Source organism: Triturus cristatus, chromosome 5_1 (assembly GCF_964204655.1).
Source record: "Triturus cristatus chromosome 5_1, aTriCri1.1, whole genome shotgun sequence".
NCBI classification, from domain to species: Eukaryota; Metazoa; Chordata; class Amphibia; order Caudata; family Salamandridae; genus Triturus; species Triturus cristatus.
Window position 1 is genome coordinate 247,478,712 of NC_140587.1, and position 25,205 is coordinate 247,503,916.

General features: G+C 43.0%; 1 protein-coding gene across 4 annotated transcripts in view; it reads left to right on the plus strand.

Annotated features, from left to right (window-relative positions):
- Nucleotides 1-25,205, plus strand: part of ZFAT (zinc finger and AT-hook domain containing) — a 1,096,910-nt gene that overhangs the window by 492,015 nt on the left and 579,690 nt on the right. For all 4 annotated transcript variants that reach the window (XM_085604879.1, XM_085604878.1, XM_085604880.1 and 1 more), the window contains one exon: nucleotides 23,090-24,534. In XM_085604879.1, coding sequence (XP_085461005.1) covers nucleotides 23,090-24,534 — 1,445 coding nt within the window. The remainder of the gene's footprint in view (nucleotides 1-23,089; nucleotides 24,535-25,205) is intronic.

Below are 25,205 nucleotides of genomic sequence, written 5' to 3' on the forward strand. Positions count from 1 at the left end.
GCAACACCCGGGGAGGTTTCTTCGCCGCCTCGAAGTTCAGCTTGGGCTGCTTGTTGTCTGATTTGAAAAAAGAAAGGGAGGTACCCCTTTGTATTTATAGGGACAAGGTATTTAAATAAACACAAGACAAAAGTTCCCAGATTAAAGCAATTAAGCTAAGAAAAAAGGCTTGTTGGGTCCTGAGAGTGATGAATCTCATTGGGTAAATCTCTTTTACCTGTGGGACCCACTATCAATAACTCTTATTTGTAATGACACAGTACAATATATGGTTTGAAGAACATACTATTAGTACAATCACGGTTAAAACATCAGTTTATCATGTGGAACAAATATATACAGAATTATGTATTCGATAAAATGCTATATGTGGCCTTCCTCCCACTAGAGGTTACAATCTAATAGTAAAAAAGCAAGAATTTAAAAGGATTAATTAAAAAAACAGTCGCTGTTGGTTTTTTGATGAGGCAAGCCTAAGAGAACCAAGGACAAATTGACGTCAAGTCCCCGTCACTACTTCGTAAACAACACAATATAGTGGTGTATACTTGATTTCCAAAACCCGTAGGCTACCTCACCCTGGCATTCAAAGAGACTAATGTACTGTGAGGGCCTTACGAATAGGAGTCCCTGTACTATCGTTTGAATAACGTAGGACTTTTCTATGTATATAATATTTCAGAATTTGATGTTTGTAAAGTGTATAAGAAGATTTATGTATCGACTATATGATTTATCTATGTCTTATTGTGTTTATATATAAGTCTGTCTTGTGTTTGCTCCCCATGTAGGTATTGTAAATTTGTACTGAGTACTCATGTTTTTGTTTTAGAAAGCGCTGCATAGGATCAACAGGTCTTGATGGAATATAGAAAAATATAATCTAATTGTAACCTAGTGGAAAATAAAAATCCACTTGGTACGCTAAAGTGTGTTCTATTTATGGTGTCAGAGGTAATATATTTTTTCCCATAGTATTGTGATTCCAACCTCTGTACCCCTTCACAGAATCAATCCCCTGTTGTTTATAAAGCACAAGTTCAGCTGAATGCAGAGGGCCCCCAGGGCGAAAGTCCAGTGCTGAAGCAGCACACCCGCCGCGCCTCGGTGTAGATACAGCAGGCCCCTCTGTCCCGCCCGCCGTGCTCCACTTCCCTGGTTTCAGGCCCAGCAGGCTCCAAGGTGAATGAATGAGGAGGGCGCTGCAAACTCAACCGCCACACCACTTCTGTTACAGGATGTCCCTGACGCTCCCACTCACCGCCATTACGTGGCTCCTCACACGGGGGGCAACGTCCCCCCCAAGACCTCTCACCGATGTCCCGCTACCGCTGCCATCGGCACGAGCCACAGACGTAGGCAGCGCCCACACGCCGTCGGGCTGCGGTCGAATCCCGGCAGGCCTCCGGGCTCCGTCTTCTCCCAGCACCACCGGCAATCATTCCGCCCACCTGTCCGACTCCACCGAGTCGCGGGCCGATTCCTCACCCGCCGATGCCACAGCCGGCGAGCGGGACACGTCTCAGGCACGCTGCCACTCGTCGCCCGCAGTGTTCCCTGGCTCCGGCCTAGTCTCCTCGTGGGCAGCCGCGGCCTCGCGTTGCCAGCGAGGCCGCTCTGGGGTTCCACAGCACTTCGTCCGCTCGCACGGGCGGAAGTTCACGAGGTCCGCGCTGGGGCACCATCCACCCCACAGCTCCACAAGTCGCAGCGAGTCTGCAGATAGTGCCAACCCATCGATGGCATGAGTTTCCAGGTAATCGGATAACTTCTTGTGCAGGATAAATGGTAAATAAGGCACCGGGCCGCCAGAGCCTCACATATGTGCGGCCATCTTGGTTGCGCGCCCTCTAGCGCCCCCTTCAACCGATTACCTTGTTTCTGTGGAACCTTTCCTTTCAAATGCTCAATTTCCTAAGTATACTTCTGCATGACAATCGGAAATGGCTTGAAAGGAAATACATATCCTTGTTCTTCTTGATCTAGTCTTTGTACTGTTGTCTTACACTTGGCCCACAAATCTTTAGGTACCACAATAGAAAATACCACATCAAGAGCTTTCCAAAGTACCAGTCTACGTCTGTATACCACTTTTCTGGCTCCTCTGGAAGCTTTGGAAAATTCTTTGTAAAGGTTCACAAGTCCTGTTCTGTCCAGGGTTCATGCACATATGCTCCTCCTGGCATTTTTCTCAACGGAATCTCTTTTTCAACAATCATTTCATATCCAGAATCACTCTTTTTGATTTACTCTTTTTCAACTTTTCAGACTTGTCAGAAACCTTTGTCAATTTATCTCTGTACCTTGTCTCATTTTCCCAGTCTTTGATTACATTAAGTAATTGTAGGATGCTGGCTCTGTATATACTATACCAAAGTATAGTATTGTGTGCACAGAGTCCAGTGGATCCCCAGAGGCTTTACAGTGACTAAAATGAGATAATACTAATGATCTTGTTTGTGGTAGTGTGGTCGAGCAGCTAGGCTCATTAGAGGGCTGTGTTAAGCATTTGAGGGTACACACTCAGGGAAGCAATAATTACACACCCTCAATGACTAAATCCGAGACCAGTTGTTTGTAAAAATATTACTTTGTGTATATTTATTACTTAGAACCAAAGATACTTTGTTGCAGTAAAATACTTTTTGTAAAATCACAGTTTTTAAGTATAAAAAGTGGCCACAGTGCATTTCAGAAATGTAACCTATGCAGTATAATTTCACAGTACAAGACTTACAATTCCAGTCTTCGGTTTTTATGACCAACATTGGCCAAGGGTCAGATAAATGTAGAAACTGCACCATTAGTGGCACTGAGGCATCTGGGTGCAAAGGTCATATTCGGTCACTGGGGCCTATGTTAGTCAATGGAGACATGCAAAGAGGTGCCGGTTGCAGGTAGGTAAAATCGGAGTTGGGGGTTCAGTCTCCGGGGTTTAAGACAAGCACTGGGGGGTGGGGGCTTGAGGCAGCACCAAACACACAACCTCAGCAGCACAGAGGTTGCCGGGTGTAGAGTGCCAACACAGTGTCGGGAGCCCAATGCAAATCAATGGAGAATGAAGATTTCAAACAAAGACTTCAGGACAGGAAGCTGGATAAAAGGAACCGGTGCCACTGGAGTTAAGTTGGGATGTTGAGGGACACCTAGGCACTGTCAGTCGGTGTCCCTAAGACCTGGGAACTTCGGGTGCCGGGGTGTCCTTTAAAGTCGGAAGATCCTTACCGGAGATGGTCGCGGTTAGGGGATCCTTCGCGTTGAGGTTGCAGGTGCTGTATTAAAGTCCAGGTAAGGTCACTCCGGGGTGGACTCGTGCTCAGGACCGCTGGGGGCCGAAGGCGTCAGCTGCAGAGGTAGTCCCAGAGTTCTGGTTGTGCGATTCAGCAATGCACTGGAGCTCCTCTTGTCGGTTTCTTTGTGGACAGGGCTGCTGTCTTCAGGAGTTCTTGATCTTTAGGGAAGGCAGGCAGTCCTGCCAGGGTTGTGGTGGTAACTGTGCCTGCAGGATGAGTTGCTTTTTGGCACAGGTTTCTTTGAGGGCTGCAGACAGGCCAGTAGGGCTGGGGCCAAGTCAGTTGTCGTCTGCTGTCTTCACTGCTGGTACAGCTCTTCAGTCCTCCTTCTTCTTTAGTTTGCCAGGAATCTGAGACTCAAGGTTCACTGGTGCCCCAAAATGCTCAATTTAGGGGTGTTACAGGTGCTCGCAGGTAGTAGCCAATGGGCTACTTACCTTTTGGGTGACGACACCTTTTGTATATCCTGGCTGAAATCCTCTAAAAAAATATGGAGGATTTTCAAAGGGGGGCGGGGGGTCACTTCAGTTTAGGACATCTTAGGGTGCGGTCCTGGCTGAGAGGGGTCACACCTCTTCTTCTTACTAATTTTCCCAGGACCTTTCTGCCAAAAGTGGGGCTTGGTCAGGGGAACGGACATCTCCACCAGCTGGAGAGGCATTTATTTATTTATTTGTTTGTTTATATAGCGCTAGACTCGACCCCCGAAGGGGTATCTCTGCGCTTAAAGCGGGCTGTGAGGGTATGTGACAGTTCAAGCGGGCTGTGAGGGTATGTGACTAGCGTTGGCTAGCATAACAAAGGGAAGTAAGTCTCCCAGAGCAGGCTTTTTTTCTGACCCATAAGAGCATAAAGCTCCCACCTCAGGGGGTCAGAAACATGTCTGAAAGTGGCAGACTGGTGCAGACTAGTCAGCCACACACTAGCGGTTGGGTAGGTTTTTAGGGGGTACCTCTGAGGTGCCCTCTGAATGCATTTATTAATGAATCTGACACTGACATCAGTGTGGGTTCATTAAACTGAGATATTTGGGACCAAATATCTTCGGTTTTGGGAAGCCATCATGGAGCTGTGGAATTTATACTGGCAAGCTTCCAGCCCATGCACTCAGTATGGCTTCAATATGCAGTTATAATGCATAAGAATGGACGTAGACACTATATCGCCATATCTGCTCATGCAGTCATGCCTTCACCAGAGGTATAGTGAACCCTGCCGTAAGGTTGTAAGACCTGCTGTAGACGTGACTTTACCCATGCCTCTGGCAGTGCAGGCAGGCCTAGCATACAGGGATGTGTGCCAGGTTGACCATTCACTTTTAGTTGTACCAAAACATGCAGGTTGCAGTGGCAGTGTGCATGTGTTTGGTGAGGGATCTCTTAGGGTGGCATAATACATGCTGCAGCCCTTAGAGATCCTCTCTGGCCACAATGCCCTTGGTGCCACTGATATCTTTTACAAGGGGCTTATATGTGGGCCAGAGGTGTGCCAATTGTGTAATCAAAGGTACCATTTGGGAAAGAACACAGGCATTGGGAACCTGATTAGCTGGGACCCATTGCACATTCAGTCAAAGTTGCATTCAGAGTCAGGCAAAAAGTGGGAGGTAACTTGCTAAAAGGATCACTTTCCTACAGTAATTCTCTTCGATTGTCTCACAAAAAAAGGTGTTACCTTTTGTTTTTGCCTACCACATTCTGTCACTCATTCTAAAAGTTTAACAAATTCTCTTTTTAGATTAGTCCACTTTCAATTCTTCAGCATATTTCTAAAGTTTTTCACATACACAATGATCACATTTTCTCACTTTGTGCTCAAAAACTCCAATTTATCTCGATTAAATGTTGAAATGTTATCACTGTAAAATCCTGTTTGCACCATTTCATCCAAATCCTGTTGAGGTTAAAAAAAAAAATATGAATCTCTGCCAATTTCATATCACTTTTTGAAGATGGACCAACTTCTGGTTCCTCTTTCTTCACACTCTCCTCTTCTGTCTCACGTCTTGCACTTGCACAAGTCTTATTATACAGGGTGGTCTTGCTTCAGTTAACATACAATCCATTGACTCATCCTCTCCCTTGAAATATTCGTATTCTCACTTTTTGTCGCCTTTTTAGTTTTTGTTTTCTTTGTTTTTTTCTGAATCAGCAGCCATTACAGGAAATACACCCACAATCTCTAACACATCCTCACAATGCTCCCTCTTCCATAAACACGATCTGGCATCCAGCCAATTGTTAACAGCTTTACCGATCCAACCTTTCAGTATTTTCTCATGTGATTTTTCATTGACCCTGTTGTACCAATCATTCAGTTCTTCAAATTGCGCAGTTCTCAGCTGCGGTCTTTGCTCAAACATGACTCGCCTCAGATACTCCAGTGTCTTCATATCGAACGTAGAAGTCTTAGGAATTTGCAACTGTTTATCATTCGCTGTAATTGTATGCCAACCTTTAAGCCACAAACATGTTTGTAACCCGTGATCTAGGAGCATCTCAGGTGCAGCACTTTCAACTGGAAGCGGAATTTCTCCATAGAATGCTTTGCCAAATTTTGCCATAAGCCTACCCATTGTAGACTCAGCCAAACTTTACATTACACATAATACAACATATTCAATCAGAAAACAATTTCAAAATAAAACCTTAACAGAAATTGTAATATCAATAAACTAAGACCTACTGGGATATGGGATAAAGTAAAATTCACGCCCTAAAAGGGAAATTGGACCATAAAAACTCTAACAATCATACACGAGGCAGGTTTTGATACCCGTGACAACCTACCATTGTATTCAGGGTTGTCTACTACTCCTGATGAGTCTCCATTTCAACTGAACTGTTAAGGATATGATAAACTTCAAATTCTAATTATCCTGGTTTCCACACGTTTATTCAGCAGACAATAATATATCTAACTCGAGTTTTTCTTAAATCCAAAACCTTTACCTTTTATAAAAGCAATTAATATCTTTAACAAAATATAATCTGCAGCACGTTACAAAGACGCACAGCACACTGATATACAACTTTAACATGTAACTTTTTCCAACTTATGCACAAAGTACCACATCATTGACAAAACACAATCACGAACAGAATCATCACATCAGTGTAACATCTCACATGTCCGATGACATCTCAATCTTCACTCTGTTGATACTCACTGAATTCACTTATTAGACGCCCGCATGGGTACTCTGGCAATAATCCAAAATGTCCAAGATTGTCCAAATTTCCGCCACCAAAGTGTTTTCGACACTTTAATTAAAATAATTTAGAGGATTGATGCGTAGGATCTGGACTATGTACGTCTTCATAAAAATGAGTCAAAGCCATTCCAATAAACTTATGCAAGATAGAGTTCCAAGTTGAGCTTTGTAGGTTTATTAAAAACTAAAATCTTTTCAGAAGGCAAAAAGTGGTTAGTTAAACATGCTGGAATACAGAAAATAATGACAGTAGTTATTGAACAGAAACAAAACATACCATAGGATCACATAGATCAACATCGAGCCTGAAAAGATGGGTTTTCTGTATCCACCTAAAACAAAGGAGATTGAAATTGTGTTAAGAATAAGGTCTCCTCACAACAAAGAGGTGTGAGAAAAAGGTTTATTCAGGAATTACAGAGGAACAGCATCAACGGTCCGCTTTCTCCCTCAACTCCAGTTCCAAGTCAATCCTATCACTAACATTCCATGACATCCTAGAATTCTACATATAACATTCCTATCTAGATTACAACACATCCCCTTTACGTAAAAGAAAATGATACATAAAGAAAACGTAATAAAATAAAAACAGAATTAACCACAATACAATTTTGCAGCAATAAAATCAGAAATATTAACATTTTAATATAACAAGAGTACACTTATACTCTACTTCCCCAAAGAAACTCTGGAATAATATATCAAGTAATGCAATATATAATCCTTAAATTTCCTCGGTAGAGATCTGCGTCTCAGAGAACATCTTCTTGGATATAAATCCTCTTGCAAAACACACCCACCTTCAAGATTTCCACTGTGAGATTGCATACCAACCTCACAATTACCATTACCTAGATGAACATTAGATTAGATTTTTCAAGATACTTCACCAACCTTGACATACTCCACACAGAACCAGAATCAACTCTCACCACATTCTTCCTGATAGCCACGATCGTGAAAGGACCAATGAAAGAGGATTTCCCCTTTAAAGTATGTTTTGTATTCCTTACCAAGACTTTGTCCCCTATATTCCACTTTTTGTCTTTTACTCTCATCCTAGAGTCATAGTCGGCCTTATACTTATGCTGATACTCTGAAACTCTCTCTCGACATTCCTCCCTGCTCCTTGTAGGACCAGCAGACACAGGCAACCAAGAAGGATTGAGTTTTGACGTTGCTTTCCTACCTCTCAAAGCCTCAAATGGCGAGACCTGAGTGATTGCATTAGGTGTGGTGCGATGTGCCCACCACGTATCTCTCAAAACCCCACTGAATGAAACCCCAGAACTAAGCGCTCGTTGGGCACAGTTTTTCATAACTCTATTCATTCTCTCTGATAACCCATTAGCTTGTGGGGCATACAATGCTGTCTTCTGATGTACTATACCGTAGTCTTTGAGAAACTCCGCCATTTCATGGGACACAAATTGCACACCATTATCTGTTACTAGAAACTTTGGTATCCCTTCAGATAGAAAAACGTCCTTGAGGAACTTAATAACCATTTTAGTATTTACAGAGGGCACACACCTTGTGACCACCCATTTGGAAGTGTAATCCACCACCAAGATAACAAAACGTTCATAGGATGGTAACAAATCAAAGGGGCCCACAATATCCAAACCCAGTTTAGACCAGACCACATCAGGGACCACAACTGGAGACAACGGAACCTTACTGACAATATGTGACTTGTCACTGGTGGCACAAGACACACAGTCCTTCACTACTTCCTCAATCATGTGATCCATACCTGGCCACCAATACCTTTCTTGCACTCTAGCCTTCGTAAGACTCCGCCCTAGATGACCTTCATGACCCGTGTTAACAATTTTACCTCTGAACTCCACTGGGGGAATTACCCTCTCACCCCTCATAAGATTACCTCCAATAATAGATAAATCATCTCTTACTGACCAATAAGCCTTCATTTCATGATCCAAAATTTTGTACTCAGGCCAACCATGAGTAATCCAGGCTTTCAGTGACTCCAGGACTTTATCCTTGTTGACTCCCTCGACCCATGATTCTAAAGACAAAGAAGGTTCAGCCACCCAACATACAATATCATCATCATTTTCTCCACTCACCATACTGACAGGCAACCTAGAAAGGCAATCTGCAGTCTTATTGCTGGATCCAGGTATATACTGCACTACAAAATTGTATTCCTGTAACCCTTCACTCCATCGTTTAATTCTGGGAGTAATATGTTCACTGTGCCTGCAAGAGAAGATTTGCACAAGTGGACGATGATCAGTCCTGACTAACAACGGTATTCCCCACAAATAAAACTTAAAGTTTTGCACAGCCCAGAAAACACTCAAAGCTTCCCTTTCTATACATGAATAGTTGATCACAGCATCTCTAAGAGCTCTAGAAGCAAAGGCTACCATTTTCTGCTCACCATCCACTACTTGGGAGAGCACAGCCCCCAATCCCTTAAGACTGGCATCAGTAGTCAGAACTGTTTTGTTATTAACATTAAAATGCCCAAGAGTAGGCATCCTTCCAATCTCTTCTTTAATCATCTCAAAAGCTTTCTGACACTCTTCAGACCACACAAAAATTGATCCCTTCTTCAACAGAGCCCTGATAGGTTCCGTTACACAGGCAAATCCTTTAACACATTTAGAATAAAATTCAGCAAGACCCAAGAAAGATCTCACTTGCTCCTTGTCTCTTGGCATAGGGGCTTTGACAACACTTTGTGCAAGTTCAAGTTTAGGCTGAATTCCCTCACCTGAAATCACATGACCCAAATATGTCTCAACACCAATGCGACATGTTTCCTTTTTTACGGTTAATCCCTTCTCCTTTAGTCTCTCCAAAACTTCAACCAAGGTTTTATCATGTTCTCCCCTACTTTTACCATAAATCAATATGTCATCTTGGAAAAACAATATATTCTTTATGTCACCTAGTACCTTCTTCATAACCCTTTGAAAACATGCCGCAGCAGAGGCTAATCCAAACAGCATCCTCAGGAACTGATAGGCTCCAAGCGGTGTCACCAACGAGGTAAGATGTCTCGAGCCCTTATGCAAGGGAATCTGGTGATAAGCAGATGACAAATCTAGTACACTGAAAATACGCGCTCCCTTGAGCATACTCAACGACTCTGAGATGTTTGGTAATGGTTGTCGGTCCACCCAGATCCACTCATTCAGACTCCTCAAATCAACGCACATCCTGACCCCAGCACCGCCATCCTTTGGAGCCAAAACAATGGGCGCCAACCACTCTGAGGCTTCTATTTCTTCAATGATACCCAATGTCAACAGTCTGTCAAGCTCAGACTTGAGAGGCTCCATCATCATGTTGGGTACCTTCCTCACCTTATGAACACAAGGCGTTGCTTTGTCTTTAAGAATGATTTGATGTTCGAAACCCTTAAGACATCCCAATTCATCAGTAAAAACTTCAGGAAATCTCACAAAATGTTAGCTATTTTGTTCATTCCTCACTACACACTCATTTCTATCCTCGATCAACATTACTTGGTCCTTGGGATCTTTGGCATTGGGGTTAAGCATGATCCCTAGATCTCTCTGATGTCTCCATCCCAGCAAATTGTCACCTCGTTCAGCTACGTATACTTTCCCTACTGTATTTCTGTTCTTGAACTGGATGCAAGCTTCAATGTATCCTAAAACATTGATTCTAGCACCCCCATAGCTAACAGGATTGATGTCTGGAGGGAAAAGTGTAACATTATCCAACCCTACTACTTCGTCCCATTGTTTGTTCCCAATCATCGTGAACGGAGAACCCGAATCAGCCAATACCAGAAAATCATAATTATCTACAGAGATCTTGCACTCTGGCATAGATAATTTTCCAGCATCCACTCCTCCATTATCCTCATCAATGCTCAAGATTATAGTACGTACAACTTCTGTTTTTTTTTTTCTGCAATCTGGTTTGATTTGCACACACTTGCGTAGTGACCTTTAACCCCACACTTCATGCATATTGAATCTCTTGCGTAGCAATGAGGATAATTGGAAAACTGAGCTGTGCTTCCACACCTGTAACACTTTATTTTGGGCAACTCTTTGGTGACTTTTTCTAGATCACCCCAGGAAGTATGAGAGTTCAAACGAACTTCACTGTCAGATTTGATAGGAAAATTCCTCGAAGCACTACTAGCTTTTCGATCTTTGTGAGGAGCTCTAAACTTCTCAGACAAATTAATTTTGGCTTCATTTTCTGAGCTTACTGCACTTTCTTCACAAATTAGAGCATGAACTTCATTTGAATTTTCTTTCTTCTCATCACCTCCTTTTTTCATCTCTTTCACCCAAGAAGAGGTATTCTCCATCCCCTCAACAATTGCAATTGCTTCAACCAGAGTGGGATTTTTGGATAGTAATTTTTCTTGTACACGGGTACTGTTTGTACATCTTACCAGTTGATCCCTGACTAGAGAATCAGAAAGGTCACCAAACTCACAAGTTCTCGCTAGGGTCTTGAGGGAAGCTACATAACTCTTGACACGTTCATTGCTACCTTGAGTCCTGGTGAAGAATTTGTGTCTCTCGAGAACAACATTCATACGGGGACCAAAATATCCCTCAAGCATTGTCATGGATATCTCATATACATCACTAGAATCACCTTCACCCGATCCTACAGGAATAAGGTCCATACTATCATAAATATTACGTCCCTGTACGCCTAAATTATGCAACAGGATGGCTTGTTTCCTTATTGCTGAAAATGTTTCCCCACCAATTGCTACAATGTAAGAATCAAACAAGTTTCTCCATCTTTTCCAAGGTAGTATAGGATCACCCAATAATAATAATATAATAATAATGCTTTATTGATAGTTAATAAAAACCATTACAAAATATAAATATGACAATATGCTAAAACACCAAGAATTTACACTACTATGAAAACAATAATAAAGGTAAAAACAGATGTCTTTCTACTGCAAGAAGTAACAAGTTCCAAATTCAACAATTTGCTAATGTTTTTTGCTTTTTCTAAAAATATTCAATGAATTTGATTGTCCTGCAAATAAATTGTGGGTCTACTGTACATAAGGTTTGGGTGACAGCGGACCGACATGTTCGTATTCCATACTCCTTGAACTTGGTTTTCAACCAATTCCGACGTTCCTGTGTAAGAGCTGGGCAAATACAAATCAGGTGAATGAAGTCTTGTCTTGCTGCACCACATAGCCCGCACCATTCACTGTCTTGGGGCTTCCATTTTGGATGCTCGGCATTAGTTGGTAGATTACCCAGCCTTATGTTAAGGTATTTGCGTTTAATAAAAGGTGAAAATGCAAGGTCCAAAAAGAGCGCCGGCACTAATTTTTTGTAAGAATGGATTGTCATCCAGGCATGTGACCGGCGGCTAAAAGCTATTTTGTCGTCCAGCAATGAGTGTCTAATGGCTGCCTTCCTGGCCAACTGTTTGAATGAAGATACTGGGAGTTTGAGTTCCCAGAGGCCAGCGAGGTTTGTTGACTCTATTGACATTTTGAGATACTTGGCGTGATTTGAGTTTGGGTTTTTGATGATAGTTTCCCACATGGCTCGATAGAGCATGATCTCTTGGTTCATCCAGACATTGTACCAGAATTTTATGGTCTCATACTTTCTCAGCAGCACTTGAGATTTCAGGCCGAGTTCCAGTCTTACTTGGGCCAGTGATGCGTTACTTGGTAGGGCAAAGACATGCTTATAGATTTTCATTTGCACTTTATCCAAAAGTTGTGCACTCTTGCCATGATGCAGTGTGCTCCCGTAAGCTATCGTTGGGATTAGTTTAGCTTTCATTATTGTTAGCAGAGGCGAAACCAAAGGATCTTTGAGTTCAGTTGCTAAGTTCGTGAAGGCGTGCATTAGGGCCATGCCCTTCTTTTCCATGCTGGTGTATTGTGCCTGGAAATTAAGACGCTTGTCCAGCAGTATCCCGAGATACTTATAACTTCCAACCGCTTCCAGTTTGACGTTATCTATTAAGAAGGTTGGTGGTGTTTTATGGCGTCGGGTTATGACCATGGTTTTTGTTTTCATGCAATTTATTTCTAGCATGTTCTGCTTTGTGTAATGGGTTAGCTCCTGTAAAAGGCGTTGCAGGCCTATTCTTGTCTGGCTTAACAGGACCACATCGTCGGCATAGGATAGATGTGTTACACGAAGCATGCCCAGCCGGGGCGGATGTGCGTTGATCAGGTCAAGGCTTGCTGTTAGATCGGCCATGAATAAGTTGAAAAGATGGGGAGCCAATATACAGCCTTGCTTTAATCCGTCAAAGGTGTGGATCTTCCTAGTTAGCCTTTGCCCATTGTTGATTTTTACCTGCATCCAGGTGTTACTATACAGGTCGATAATCGGCATTAGGATTGACTCTGGTAGACCCTGCTGCTTCAATTTGGCCCATAGTAAATTCCTATTGACATGGTCGAAGGCCGCCTTGATGTCGACGAAACAGGTATATAGTTCCCTATGGTTATGTAGACTGTTTTCGCCAATCAAGCACAGCGCCATTGCATTAGCCATTGTACCTGTTCCACGACGAAACCCTGTCTGATTTAACGGGATCTTGCTGTTCGTTTCTGACCATTGTGCTAAATCGGCTAGCACCAAAGATGCATAGTATTTTGCCTCTGCATCGATCAGTGCAATTAAGCGGTAGTTTGTTGGATTTTTGCGGTCTCCGCCTTTATAGATGGGATTAATAATGGCACCCCTCCAACTTTCTGGGACCCGACCTGAGTTGCTGATTGTCCGTAACAGGCGGTTGAATTTGCATGCCCAGAATGTGGGGTCCTCTTTATAGATCGCCTGTGGGATGCCATTTGGCCCTGGTGCACTCTCTTGCTTGCCTTTCTTAATTATAGTTAATATTCGTTGATCGTCAACTGACCACATTGATCGATCCAGGCTCTCCTGGCAGTTGGACGTGCCATTGAGGCTGAGAACAGGCTTGCTTTCCTGTACCATATTTCTTGGAGATTCGGATACCGTTGTAGCCATCGTGACCTTCGTGACCTGATGCTCCACTGGCTTTACCGAGAATGTATCGACTATGTGCTGAGCCCAAACATTTTCAGGGATGCATGTCGTGCTTATGGGTTGTGCTGCTCTATTGATGGAGTTGACTTGCACCCAGAACGCCCTGGAGTCTGCTTTTTTGTGTTATACATCAATTTGGCCCAAAAGTCATTGGTTTTATTCCTTTTTTCCATCCATACTAGCTTTTTATATTGTTTCCTTATCGACCGAACTTCTTGCCAGATGCTTTGGTTTGTCCTTGAACCGTGTATCCGTCTTGTAAGCTTTTGAAGATGTTTCTTCATAGCTAGTGTAGTTACTGAGAATTTGGTTTTGGTTGTAGGACCACTCTGCTTCTTAGCCTTACTGCTGGATCTTGGTAATATTTCCAGGAAATTAGCCCAAGTTTTTGAGCATAGATCCTTCTCTGCCGTGATTGTTTGTAATAAGTTCTTAGCGTCCAACGCTATTTGAGGTAATGTGATGCTTGTCCACTGTAACCGCTTCAGATTGATTGTTGAGAGTTGACCTGGTATGGCTGGAGCGTTTACATACCTGGGAGAGCTTAGTTTCATCTCAATGTGTTGCATTGAGTGATCGCTGTCCAGAGAGCTGATTATTTGGAATTTTTTAACTAAACTCAACAAGGGCAAAGTTACTAATGTGTAATCCAGGATGGAATTTGTATTGTGACCTATGTATGTGGCAGCAGGGGGTTTGTCGTGCATGGATCTTCCATTTATTACCCGTAAACCGAGTCGTTCCAGGTCCCACACCAATTGCTTGCCCACTTTGTCTCTCTTCAAGGCCGATTTGACCTCCTGAGATTCGACATTCCACATTTCGTTTGCCACTGAGATGTTGTCCTCTTCCTCCGATTGATGTAGAAGATTGGAGTTAAAGTCACCCGTAGCTATAATCTCCCAACTTGGGTGATCAAGGCGGATGGAAGTTACAACATTAACAACACGTTTGAACAGTTCTTTTTTCATACTGTTTTTTCGGGTGGGCGTATATGTTAATTAAGACCATTGTTTTTACCACGCATTTTATTATACTCTACAGCTTAATAATTTGCATGTCTGCTGCTGATGTAGGCATGTGCGAGACGTTTATCTTTAGTGCAGTGGATACGTAGATAGATAAACCCCCCCTCGCGCGGCCATAGCGCCGGGAGCGCGTCGCGCTTTCATGGAAACATAATCTTCCTGGTATATCGATTGGCTCCATTGACCATGTTTCTTGCAGCGCTATGATGTCATATTGGTCCCAGGCAGCTGTCTTTCTACTGGGATTTAAGATGTTTTTTGCTCCTGCGATGTTCCAGGAGAGCAGTTTTATTACGTTTTCTTCAATTTTACCTGCCTCGCAATAGGTTCAAATACCATTAATGCCCAATAACTGTCTCTGGTGATTATTAATTGTGGTTTCGGCCCCCCTGGCACCGTGTAATATTGAGCGAGTGGTCGGGTTGTATGATCTTCTCTTTTCCTACATCTTCTTAGCAGGGGTGACGGGTAACCCTTTTTTATTTGTTCTTTCAGAGAAATTCCCCACTCTTCAAATGTATTCACTTCTGTGAGAATGCTTTTTGCCACTTTTAAGTTCCTCCAGGTGGCAAGGATCACCCTTCTCTGAAAGAAATGCTGGAGGTTGGGACATACTGGTCGCAGAAGCCATTGTTAATCAAAATTTCAACAGGATTGTTGGACTTGGCCCTTTTTGCAGGGTCATCCCTAAACTTTGTGCCTTCCTCCTGCATTTTTTTCTGACCTGTTGTTGGCTGTTTTATGACTCTGGGCACTTTACCACTGCTGTTCAGTGCTAAAGTGCATATGCTCTCCCTATGTGAAATGTATATGTTGGTTGGATTCCATGATTGGCTTATTTGGTTTACTGTCAGACCCCAGTAAAGTGCACCAGGAGTGCCCAGGGCTTGTAAATACAAATGCTGCTGGTGGGCTTGCAGCACTGGTTGTGCCACCCACAGAAGCGGCCTAGTAAAATGTGTCTAAGGTCTGCCATTGCAGAACCTGCGTGCAGTCTGGTAATGTCATGCTGACTGGGCAAGTGCACCAACTTCCCAGTCCCTAAACCTTCCCTTAACTTCATATTAGTCACCCCTATGGTAGGCCCAAGGGCAGGGTGCATTGTAAGCATAAGGTAGGACAAGCCCTGATGTGTGTGGCATGTCCTAATAGTGAATTACAGCCATTTTCGTTTTTCACTATTGTAAGGCTACCTGTTCTCCATAGGCCAGAATGGGCTGTTAGAATTGTTACATCCTATGATCCTAACAGACCCAGGGAACATGGTAGGAAAACGAGTTTAGGATGCCTGAACTCAGAATAATAACCATTTCAGCCCGCCTCTGCTATGATGTGTATCTGCCTGTCTGGTTTGTGTGAGTGACAGGGCTGGGGAAACCCAGAGGGGCAGGGCTAGGTAGCCTGGTGGTGAATAGAGAGATTGACATCCAGATGGGTGGGAGGAGTGCACCTGGACTCTGAATAGGGCTGTGCTCTGCCACCACAATGCTGGCTCCACCTCCTGTGGAGCGGCTGATGTCTCTGCCCTGCACCCTGAATAGAAAGGCAGAGTCATGTCAACAAAGTGCTCAAGAACTGGTTTGGACTGGTCAAAGGCCCCTCTACCCCAGAGGAACAAAGGAATTAGGGGTATAAGTATTGGGACCCTGCTCCCAAGAAATTAGATCCTGCTTGACAAGAAGAACCTCTGCCTGAGGAGAAGGAACTGGGAAAGCTGTAAGGAGGAGTACTGTCCCTGACCTGGGGGATTGGCCTGCAGTGGTTGCCTTGCTGCTGAAAGGAGAGGAGAAAAGACTACAAAGACTTTAATTCAACTTGTGCTTAAAAGATCTCCAAGGGCTTGTGCTGAGCTTGCCCCCTGAACGAAGTCCCAGGACCAGTGGACTTCACCCCCAGCTCCCCAGAGTCTTTTGGAAGTGCCTGCTGCTGTTGTTGGGCCTTCTGAGGGACTGCGTGTCGCAAGGAGCTGGAAGGGCGACTCAAGAAGGAGAAGCGTGCCGCCGTCGGAGCTGTTGTCATCGCATCTCGCAAAGGGTGTCGCCGCTGCAGCATCGCATCGAGCGGAAGCGTCTCTCATCATTCCGGAAGTATCTTGCAACGCCGAAGAAGCGTGTCGCCATCGCAGCCATCGTAGCTGACGCATTGCACTGCATCAAGAGAAGAGTCTCGAATCGAGGAAGAAGTGTGTCGCCATCGCAGTTGTCGCATTGCACCGCATCAAGAAAAGCGCCTCGCATCCATGGAGAAGCGTGCCGCCGTCGGAGCTGCTGTCGTCGCATCGCGTAAAGGGGTGACGCTGCTGCAGCATTGCATCGAGCGGAAGCGTCTCGCAAACGTTGGAGAAGAGTGCCGCTGCCAAGGCCGCTGTCGTCGCAACGCGTAAAGGGGTGACGCCGCTGTAGCTGACGCATCGAGTCGAGTCTTCTCGCAACATCGGAGAAGCGTAACGCATCTGGAAGATCTTCACGTCTTTATTTCTTTTCACCAAAAACTTAATCGCATCAGCATTGTTGCAACACTTTCGTTGCCCTGCGTGTCGCATCTAAGGTACATTGACTTAAAGAGTCGCATTTAAGAACTTAAGAGAACTAAGCAAACTTCTACCATCTAAAGTAACAGTATTGTGTATTTTTGTCGTTTAATGGTCTTGTGGTAACTCTACATAAAGAATCTATAAAAACCTGTGTGGTATCCATCTGTAGTGTTGTCACTTGGTTACTGTATGTGTTTACAAATGCTTAACCTATAACGCTCTGAGATAAGCCTTGTCTGCTCGCGCCAAGCTACCTAGAGGGTGAGCAGGGGTTATTTTAGGAGTGTAACCCCTTACCCTGACTGGAGGAAAGGTTCCCTGCTTGTCACAAGTACCTACCTGTGCCAACCAGAGAACCCGGATTCTAACAAGGATAGATTACTTCGTTCAATGTACAATTAGTTTGCAAATAACACTATATCAATGTACATAGACAATGTAAAAAAAACAAAAGTAGTCACCGTAGTCTAAGAATGTTGTTTAGAAGTAAGATAATTAAAGTAGGTAGATAGTTAACACAACAAACTAACATAAATAATGTAGTCACCGTAGTCTTGGAAAAGTTAGTTAATGTCTAGAGAAAAAAAAAAGACATCAATAAATAGATACCAGTAGAGGTTGGTTGTTTCCTGAAATCGCGTTGAAAAACCTTTAAATGGTTGCTGAGATCGTGTTATTCACGATGGTAAAACACCCATAAAACTCGTTAATCTAGTAAAACGCTCGTAACAGTTTGTTGTCTGCTGAAAATTAGAGACTTCAGGAAAAAAAAATGGCAGTCACGTAAAGGCATGCTGCGTGCCCCCAGGCGTGATGACAGCTTGATGTTCACGTAAGCAAGGTTACGTTGCGTCTCTGCAAGCGTGGTGGCATCGTAAGCAATTCGTTCATGGAGGGCGCGCTGGAGTTCCGCGAGTCAACAATGCCGCGTTCAAATGATGCAAGTGCGGTTACTGGCCATTTAACTGTAAGTGCGTTCGTAAAAATATTCAACAAGATAGAGTATCTTTCCAACGAGTTAATCTAAGTTCTCTAGGCCATCCAGTAATCAAAGTCAAATGAGTAATACTGAGTCATACTGAGTATTCAGTATTAAAACATAGAAAGATCGTACTCACAGTATTAATAGTAATATCACCGATGGCCACCATATATCGTTCAATTCAGCAGTATCATTGCTCAAGTCTATTTAGCATTAACAGCAAATCTGTGGCCACCGTATCTCGTTTAATTCAGTAATATCATCTGATATTGCTATATTCAGGTAGCGAGTCTAGAATCCAGAGTCCCGAGTTTATTTCTTGATGAGGAAGGAATAATAAATATATGATTCCAAAACTCGTGGGTTAATCCAGTCTTCAGGGGAGTTGATGCTGAGATTGGCTTGTCCCCAGTCAAGCTAGTTGGTCCATCGTCGCCAGTGTTAAGAATAAGGTCTCCTCACAACAAAGAGGTGTGAGAACAAGGTTTATTCATGAATTACAGAGGAACAGCATCAACGGTCCGCTTTCTCCCTCAACTCCAGTTCCAAATCAATCCTATCACTAACGTTCCATGACATCCTAGAATTCTACATATAACATTGCTATCTAGATTATAACAGATTTCTTCTCAGTAAAATGAGGAAAGGAGCTCCATAGGTAATTGTAACTCCTGTTAACAATTCATTTAGGGAGGCGTTTTGAAAATTCTTTGTTTCTAGGTACAAATGTTGAACTATGGCGGACTTTGCTGTGTCATTCTAGCGCAAGTGCAATTTATGCTTTTGGTTGTTAGGTATCGACTTCCAATGTAGTTTTAAATATGGGTGTAATGTGAGATAGTCTGCAGATGTTAGCAGAGCCATAGCATTATTATTTGTGTAAGTGTTTTCACTTTCTTTTAATGTCTTATTGTTTAATGTACTCATGCGTTTATTTGGAGATTTACCTTGTAGTTCAGCAGTGTGTTACCTCGCTGCTAACTCACTATTCAGTGTTCACTAGTCTACAGAAAGGGTGGGCTTAACAAGGGATTGCTGCATCAGGTTGTCTCTTTTGAGGGCTTTACATGGAATCAGTACAACTTTTCCAAGGCTTTTTATGCCCAGAGTCAATCAGTACCCTTCCCTATTTTTTGGTTGTCATACGATCTCAATCATTTTGAAAACATGTCTTCCTGAGTGGTCTGCATTCTGACATACACATGTGTTTTTGTTGCTATTTGGGATGATATTTTGTCGTTGTCATCGTTGTCATCAGCTATTTATACTGGTAATTTTTCGAATTGAGATTGACCGCATTTGACTTTTTGTGGTGGTTCAGTTAGTTGCTCATCATACAGCTATTACTGGTTGTCTAAACTCTGATAATGCAGTCTGTTCCGCACAGGGCTCCAGCACCAAACTTTGAAATGCTGCTTCATTGTAAAATGTACTTTCTAGGACTGCTTGGGACAACACACAAAAAGTGACCCAACTATTGCCAATCACTTCTCCGAACAAAAAGCCAGACCTATTGCATTTACCAATGCTTGTTGAACAGGTACTAGTGGAAGGATAAGGAGTGAAAAGTAAACAAAACAAGCATGGCTTTTAGAGCTCCATTTGCTTACTGTTTGTGCTGCTCCCTATGTGGCCTTTGAAACAAGGGTCCCTGCCAGGCACACCAAAGTGCAAGCCAGAAGTAGCATCCTTACTGCGATACATGCCTGCTCAGTCTCAGAGTGCATTTAAAGCCCTTTGTCATATTCACCAAACCTTTTTCAAATGCGATCCCTATTATCTAACCAAGCCATTCAGCTTTAGTGCTCTCCAGAAATGTCTGCAAACACAACTCAAGGCTTTTGGTCGTCATAACATGGGGACATAAGTTCTCTAGCTTCCACTTTATGGGTAAACGTTTGTCCTTTGTCACGTTGGATAATATATTTTCTTTGGACTTCCATAGACCTGTATATATTTTTCTAATATTCTTGTTTTGCCATTCTTCATTTAGACAAGCTTCAGACACCAATAATTATGGTGAATTTTCTCCCACATTGGTTTACAGCTGCATTGTGAGGTCTGGCATAGACATCTTGAGCTGCTTTGTCAATCTTATACAGACTCATTAAATAATGCATCGTAATGCAGCACCCTTACATACAGAAAGTGGCTATCGGGGCCCACATGGAACAATCCAGTATCCACAGAGGTACATTTATGTCTTTCACAACGTTGACACATTTATTGTGCACTCTCTAAAACATAGATACCCTGAAACCTCAAACACATACTGTCATACAAATATCCATACTATGGAAACCGGTGCAGACTTAATTGCTGACTGGCCAGGTAAATGGGTGAACGCATGCATGCTCCTTTAACCACTCCACGAGGCAAATGTGGGAGAGAAGTGGGCAGGGTGTACCATGATAAAGAGTGGGAAAGAATATTGGCCTACCACACACACAGTAGTCTTAATGAACGCCACGTTCATACAATTTACATTCGTGCATCGGGCCTACCTCTCTCCCGTCAAAATTAATGAATATGTCCCAGAAGCTGACGCCTATTGTCCCTGCTGCTGTGCTACTGAAGCAAATATGATGCATATGTTGTGGTCTTGCCCGACTCTATCCCAGGACTGGTCGACACTAACATTGCAGCTAGAGCAGGTAACAGGTTATACTGCTGTAAACACTTGGGAGACATTCACACTGGGGACATTCGACACACCAAAGAATTCAAACAAACAGCAAGATTCCCTGATCTGGCCTATTTTACTCCTGATTGAATGTTTGAACTATTTCTAGGGAAGACACTCTCCCGCCTTAGCCACAACATAAATCATAGGCAATGCAAGCGCATGTCTAACAGGTACCATGCAGGCACATGACTCCGCCTGTAGATGTACACAGCACCTTCTTTCGATAGACTGCGACCACAACTATTCATCACCCTGCTCTGGTGGTGGCTACCCCTAGGTATCATCTGCTGCCCAGGCTTGGGATATGAAATGCTGTACCACATGCCTTTTGGTGACCTCCTGTTACGCTGTATAAGCTGTGATCTACTGTAAGTGTTGTTGCTACATAACATTGTGTAATCGCTCTATCCCGCCGACTTTACCCTTTACAGTTCATGTTTTTCACATGCATGTGTGGCATTGTTATCCTTACAAAATAAGCATTGTGTATCTCACGTACACTGCCTACCTACTATGTAACTCTCTTGGAGATGTGTAGTAGAAACTAATCCTAAATTGTCATGCATAGTTTTGAGTGTTTCGAAACTGACTATGCTTTGTACTGCTTTGTTCTCTGTTCGTTTAGGAAAAAACAATAAAAACATACAAACAGAAAGTGGCTTCGGGTCAGCCTTTTTTTTTTTGTTGCCATTTGTCACTTGGCTTAGCTCACATGATTGCATGTATACAGTGGGTAGTAGGTCAGCTATTTTAAGTCATTGGCTATGTAGGCAGTGTCTAATTTTGGACCAGTCTTTTAGGACAGCCATTTGCTAAATACAATGCCAGTCATGCTGGGTGACAAAACTTTTACGAGTTGACCTGTGCTTCTCAGAGACAAAAGAGTGTCTCTTTAGGATACCTCTTTGCCCTCATTTAACACAATAAACCAAGTCACTGCTTTCACCACATCCCCTTGCTCATAGTAGGTAGCCTGCTACAGCATAACTGCATCTCAGCGGCGGTAACGTATGATTTCTCACACCGCCTGTTGTTTCTAATAAACTGTCACATTCCCCTTTCACTACTCTTATTTGTTTTCTTTTAGTGTTGTTTTCATTCTCAGCCCTGTTAAATGTATGATCCCTCTGTTCTCTTTTATCTCTGATGAAGGACTCTTCACTCCAAGATGGCTACTGCATTCAGGGCTTCGTGGTTGTACAAGCGTTGCCTTAATTCCACTCTTCTATTTCTGTTGTATTGCCTGCCTTATGTCTGTGGTGTGAGTAAAGCACAAGGTGTTAAGATAAGCACCGAGCTGCAACCGTGATGAGGAGCGAGTCAGTATGTATCAAAGTGTGAGGGTGTAGGTATAGTGTGTGTGTGTGTGTGTGTGTGTGTGTGTATCGCACATTCAAGCACATGTTTGTGAAAGTAGAAAAGTAGGAGATAAACTGGTCCCAAAAAAGGCCACACATGTCAGCGTTGCCAATTTTTTACATTTACTTTGATTTTACTTAGTAAAAACAGAAAAGTCATAAGGTGTTCATAGGATGTATGGGATTTTGACTGATACTTAACGTTGCGTTGTTTTGGGAGTGACTGATGCTCCCCCCGTAGATCAGTTGGTAAATTACATTGCATTGGTGTGTGTTATATGAATAAGAGCCTCTTTATACAACTCTTTTTATATCCACAGATTGCCATCTTCACCAATATGTTCGTCTTTGTTTGTTTTCTTTGAGTTTAAAGGTTGAATAATTGAATATGATTCCAAGCACACAGAGAGGCATGTCTTAAGTAACTATCACCTTTTAACCCCTTCGCTGCGGCGCGAATTCCGCCGCAGCGCTGGGGGGCTTGGGGGGTTTGCGGCGCCGCTATGCTCATGACGGAACCACGCCGTCATGAGTCACGGGCGAGCTGTGCTCATGACGGCGTGGTTCCGTCATGACTCCACCCACTTGCGCTAATCGCCCGCATAGGCGGGGAATCAGCGCCGCGTGGGCGGAGCAGCCGCCAACGGCCGCAGCATGACAGAACCACTCCGTCATGAGCACACGGCGCCCGTGGCTCATGACGGGGTGGTTCCGTCAGAAGCATGCAAGGGGTTAAACACTAGGTGCCATATGTATGAACACATTTTCCCATAGACACAGAATGGGTGAAACCCTTTGATACATGTGGCCCAAAGTGACTTGTTCTTTCTGACGTGTGTTCTTAAGTTCTAGTTTAGAGTCATGCATGCGCCAGGCTTTTTGTGATATGCCCTATTAAACCCTTTCTGTTATATGCCCTATTAAACCCATTGCATTTGTTTTTATTTTTTAGATCAGCTTCTACTCAGTTAAAGATCTTCACATGCGAATCGTGCAATAAGGTTTTCAAGTTTAAACACTCCCTCGAGGCTCATTTAAGAATTCATACAAATGAGAAGCCCTTCAAGTGTCCACATTGCACCTACGCCAGTGCCATCAAAGCCAACCTCAATGTTCACATGCGAAAACACACAGGGGAAAAGTTTGGATGTGACTACTGCTCATTCACATGTCTGAGCAAAGGCCACCTCAAGGTGCACGTGGAGCGCGTCCACAAAAAAATTAAACAGCACTGTCGCTTCTGTAATAAGAAGTATTCAGATGTGAAAAATCTGATCAGGCATATCAAAGAATCACATGACTTACAGGACCAAAAAGTGAAGGATGCCTATGATGCACTCTGCTTGATGACGAGGGAAGGCAAAAGGCAACTCTTGTATGACTGCAATATCTGCGAACGCAAGTTCAAGAATGAGCTTGACCGTGACCGTCACATGCTGGTTCACGGGGATGTAAGACCCTTTGCATGCGAACTCTGCGGATATGGAGCTACAAAATTTCAAGCTCTTGATTTGCATGTTCGAAAACACCCATTTGTATATGTGTGTTCTGTGTGCTTGAAGAAGTTTGTCAGTTCAGTAAGGCTGAGGACTCACATAAGAGAAATCCATAGCACTCTTGAAGAAGCAACTATGTTTACCGACTCTATAAATCACAGTTTCTGCCTTCTGGAACCTGGTGGAGATGTCCAGCAGGAAGCACTTAAGGAGGTGGGGTCACAGACAACAGCTGAGTTGGCTATATTGAATTCTAATGTCCCTCTCGTTTTAGAAGAATTGCCGCCAGAAGAAGAGCTCGTTAGTGGAATGCATAATTATCACAACAGTCTTTCAGAAATAGAAGTCATTTGTTCAGTAAAGTCTCCAACTACTGAGACAGAAAATGAAAGTGCAATAAAACTACTACCTACAGAGTCTGATAAACTAAACAATTCCTCACAAGTGTCTTCAATAAATCTGGTCGCCTCTATTTCCGATGATCGCGAGGACCAAAAATACTCAGCTGAACAAAAGTACTCTTCTAATGTTTCACTCACTGTCAAATTTGAAGGAATATTTGAGCCGTCTGTATCTCAAACTATGGATGGTATACAAGACTTAAAACTCAGTGATGACCTTTCCCTCATTGGGCTGTTTAAAGGAACTTCTCCTCTGAAAAAGGCAGAAGCAAATGCAGCTCCACACCAAAAGGCTATAGAACAGGGGGACACTGCTAACACAGTGGATGGTGCTATCTCTCCCAGTGCACAACTGCCATCTCATAACATTACAAGGGAAAATCAGCAAGAAAGTGCTGCATTTATGCAAATTTTGGATGGCTTGCTTAAGAGGGAAATGAATATGGACCTGTTTGAGAGGCTCAGGAAAGTTTATGGGGACCATGAGTGTGAATATTGTGGTAAGGTGTGACACATTATTGTTTATGATTTATGAATGTATAAAAAGGTGAATATTATCATGATCTTACTTCTGACCAATACTCTTGTGTGGTTTTCAGAAATGCGATTTAGTCGGCTATTGTATGAGATCTCCACCTTCCTCCATCCTACTTTCATTTATTGGAGGTAGCCCTGAGGTAGCCTCTTCCGACCTAATCCTCAAAGGTCAAAGAGCCAAAGTATTTGGTGATTAAGTTAGTTGTATTTTACAAATTGTACTCTTCTACTTTAGTACTGTGATTGTTTAAACAAGGAGGTGTGGCTAGGAAATGAATTGCTACACATCTTAATAGGTTTGCTATATAAAAGGTAACTGAAAATAGAATGTTTTTCGTGTAAACTATGTTTTATTGAGCAAAACAGCAGCGACTGTAATGACAGTGGCTGCAAGAAATCCATTGACAAAGAGTCAAATATAATGGTTCAAACTCAAAGAACCAACACTCAAATATATAATATAAATTTTAACCGTGTATGAATGCTGAAAGGAGAAGCCCACTATTGCCCACAGCCCAATGAGACCATTGAAGAAAAAGGTGTGTGTGAAAGGCATTGGAAGGGGACGGTAAGATAATTAAGACAAACAAACATTCAGAGAAATGCAACCCACTCTTCAACATCCCAAAACAGA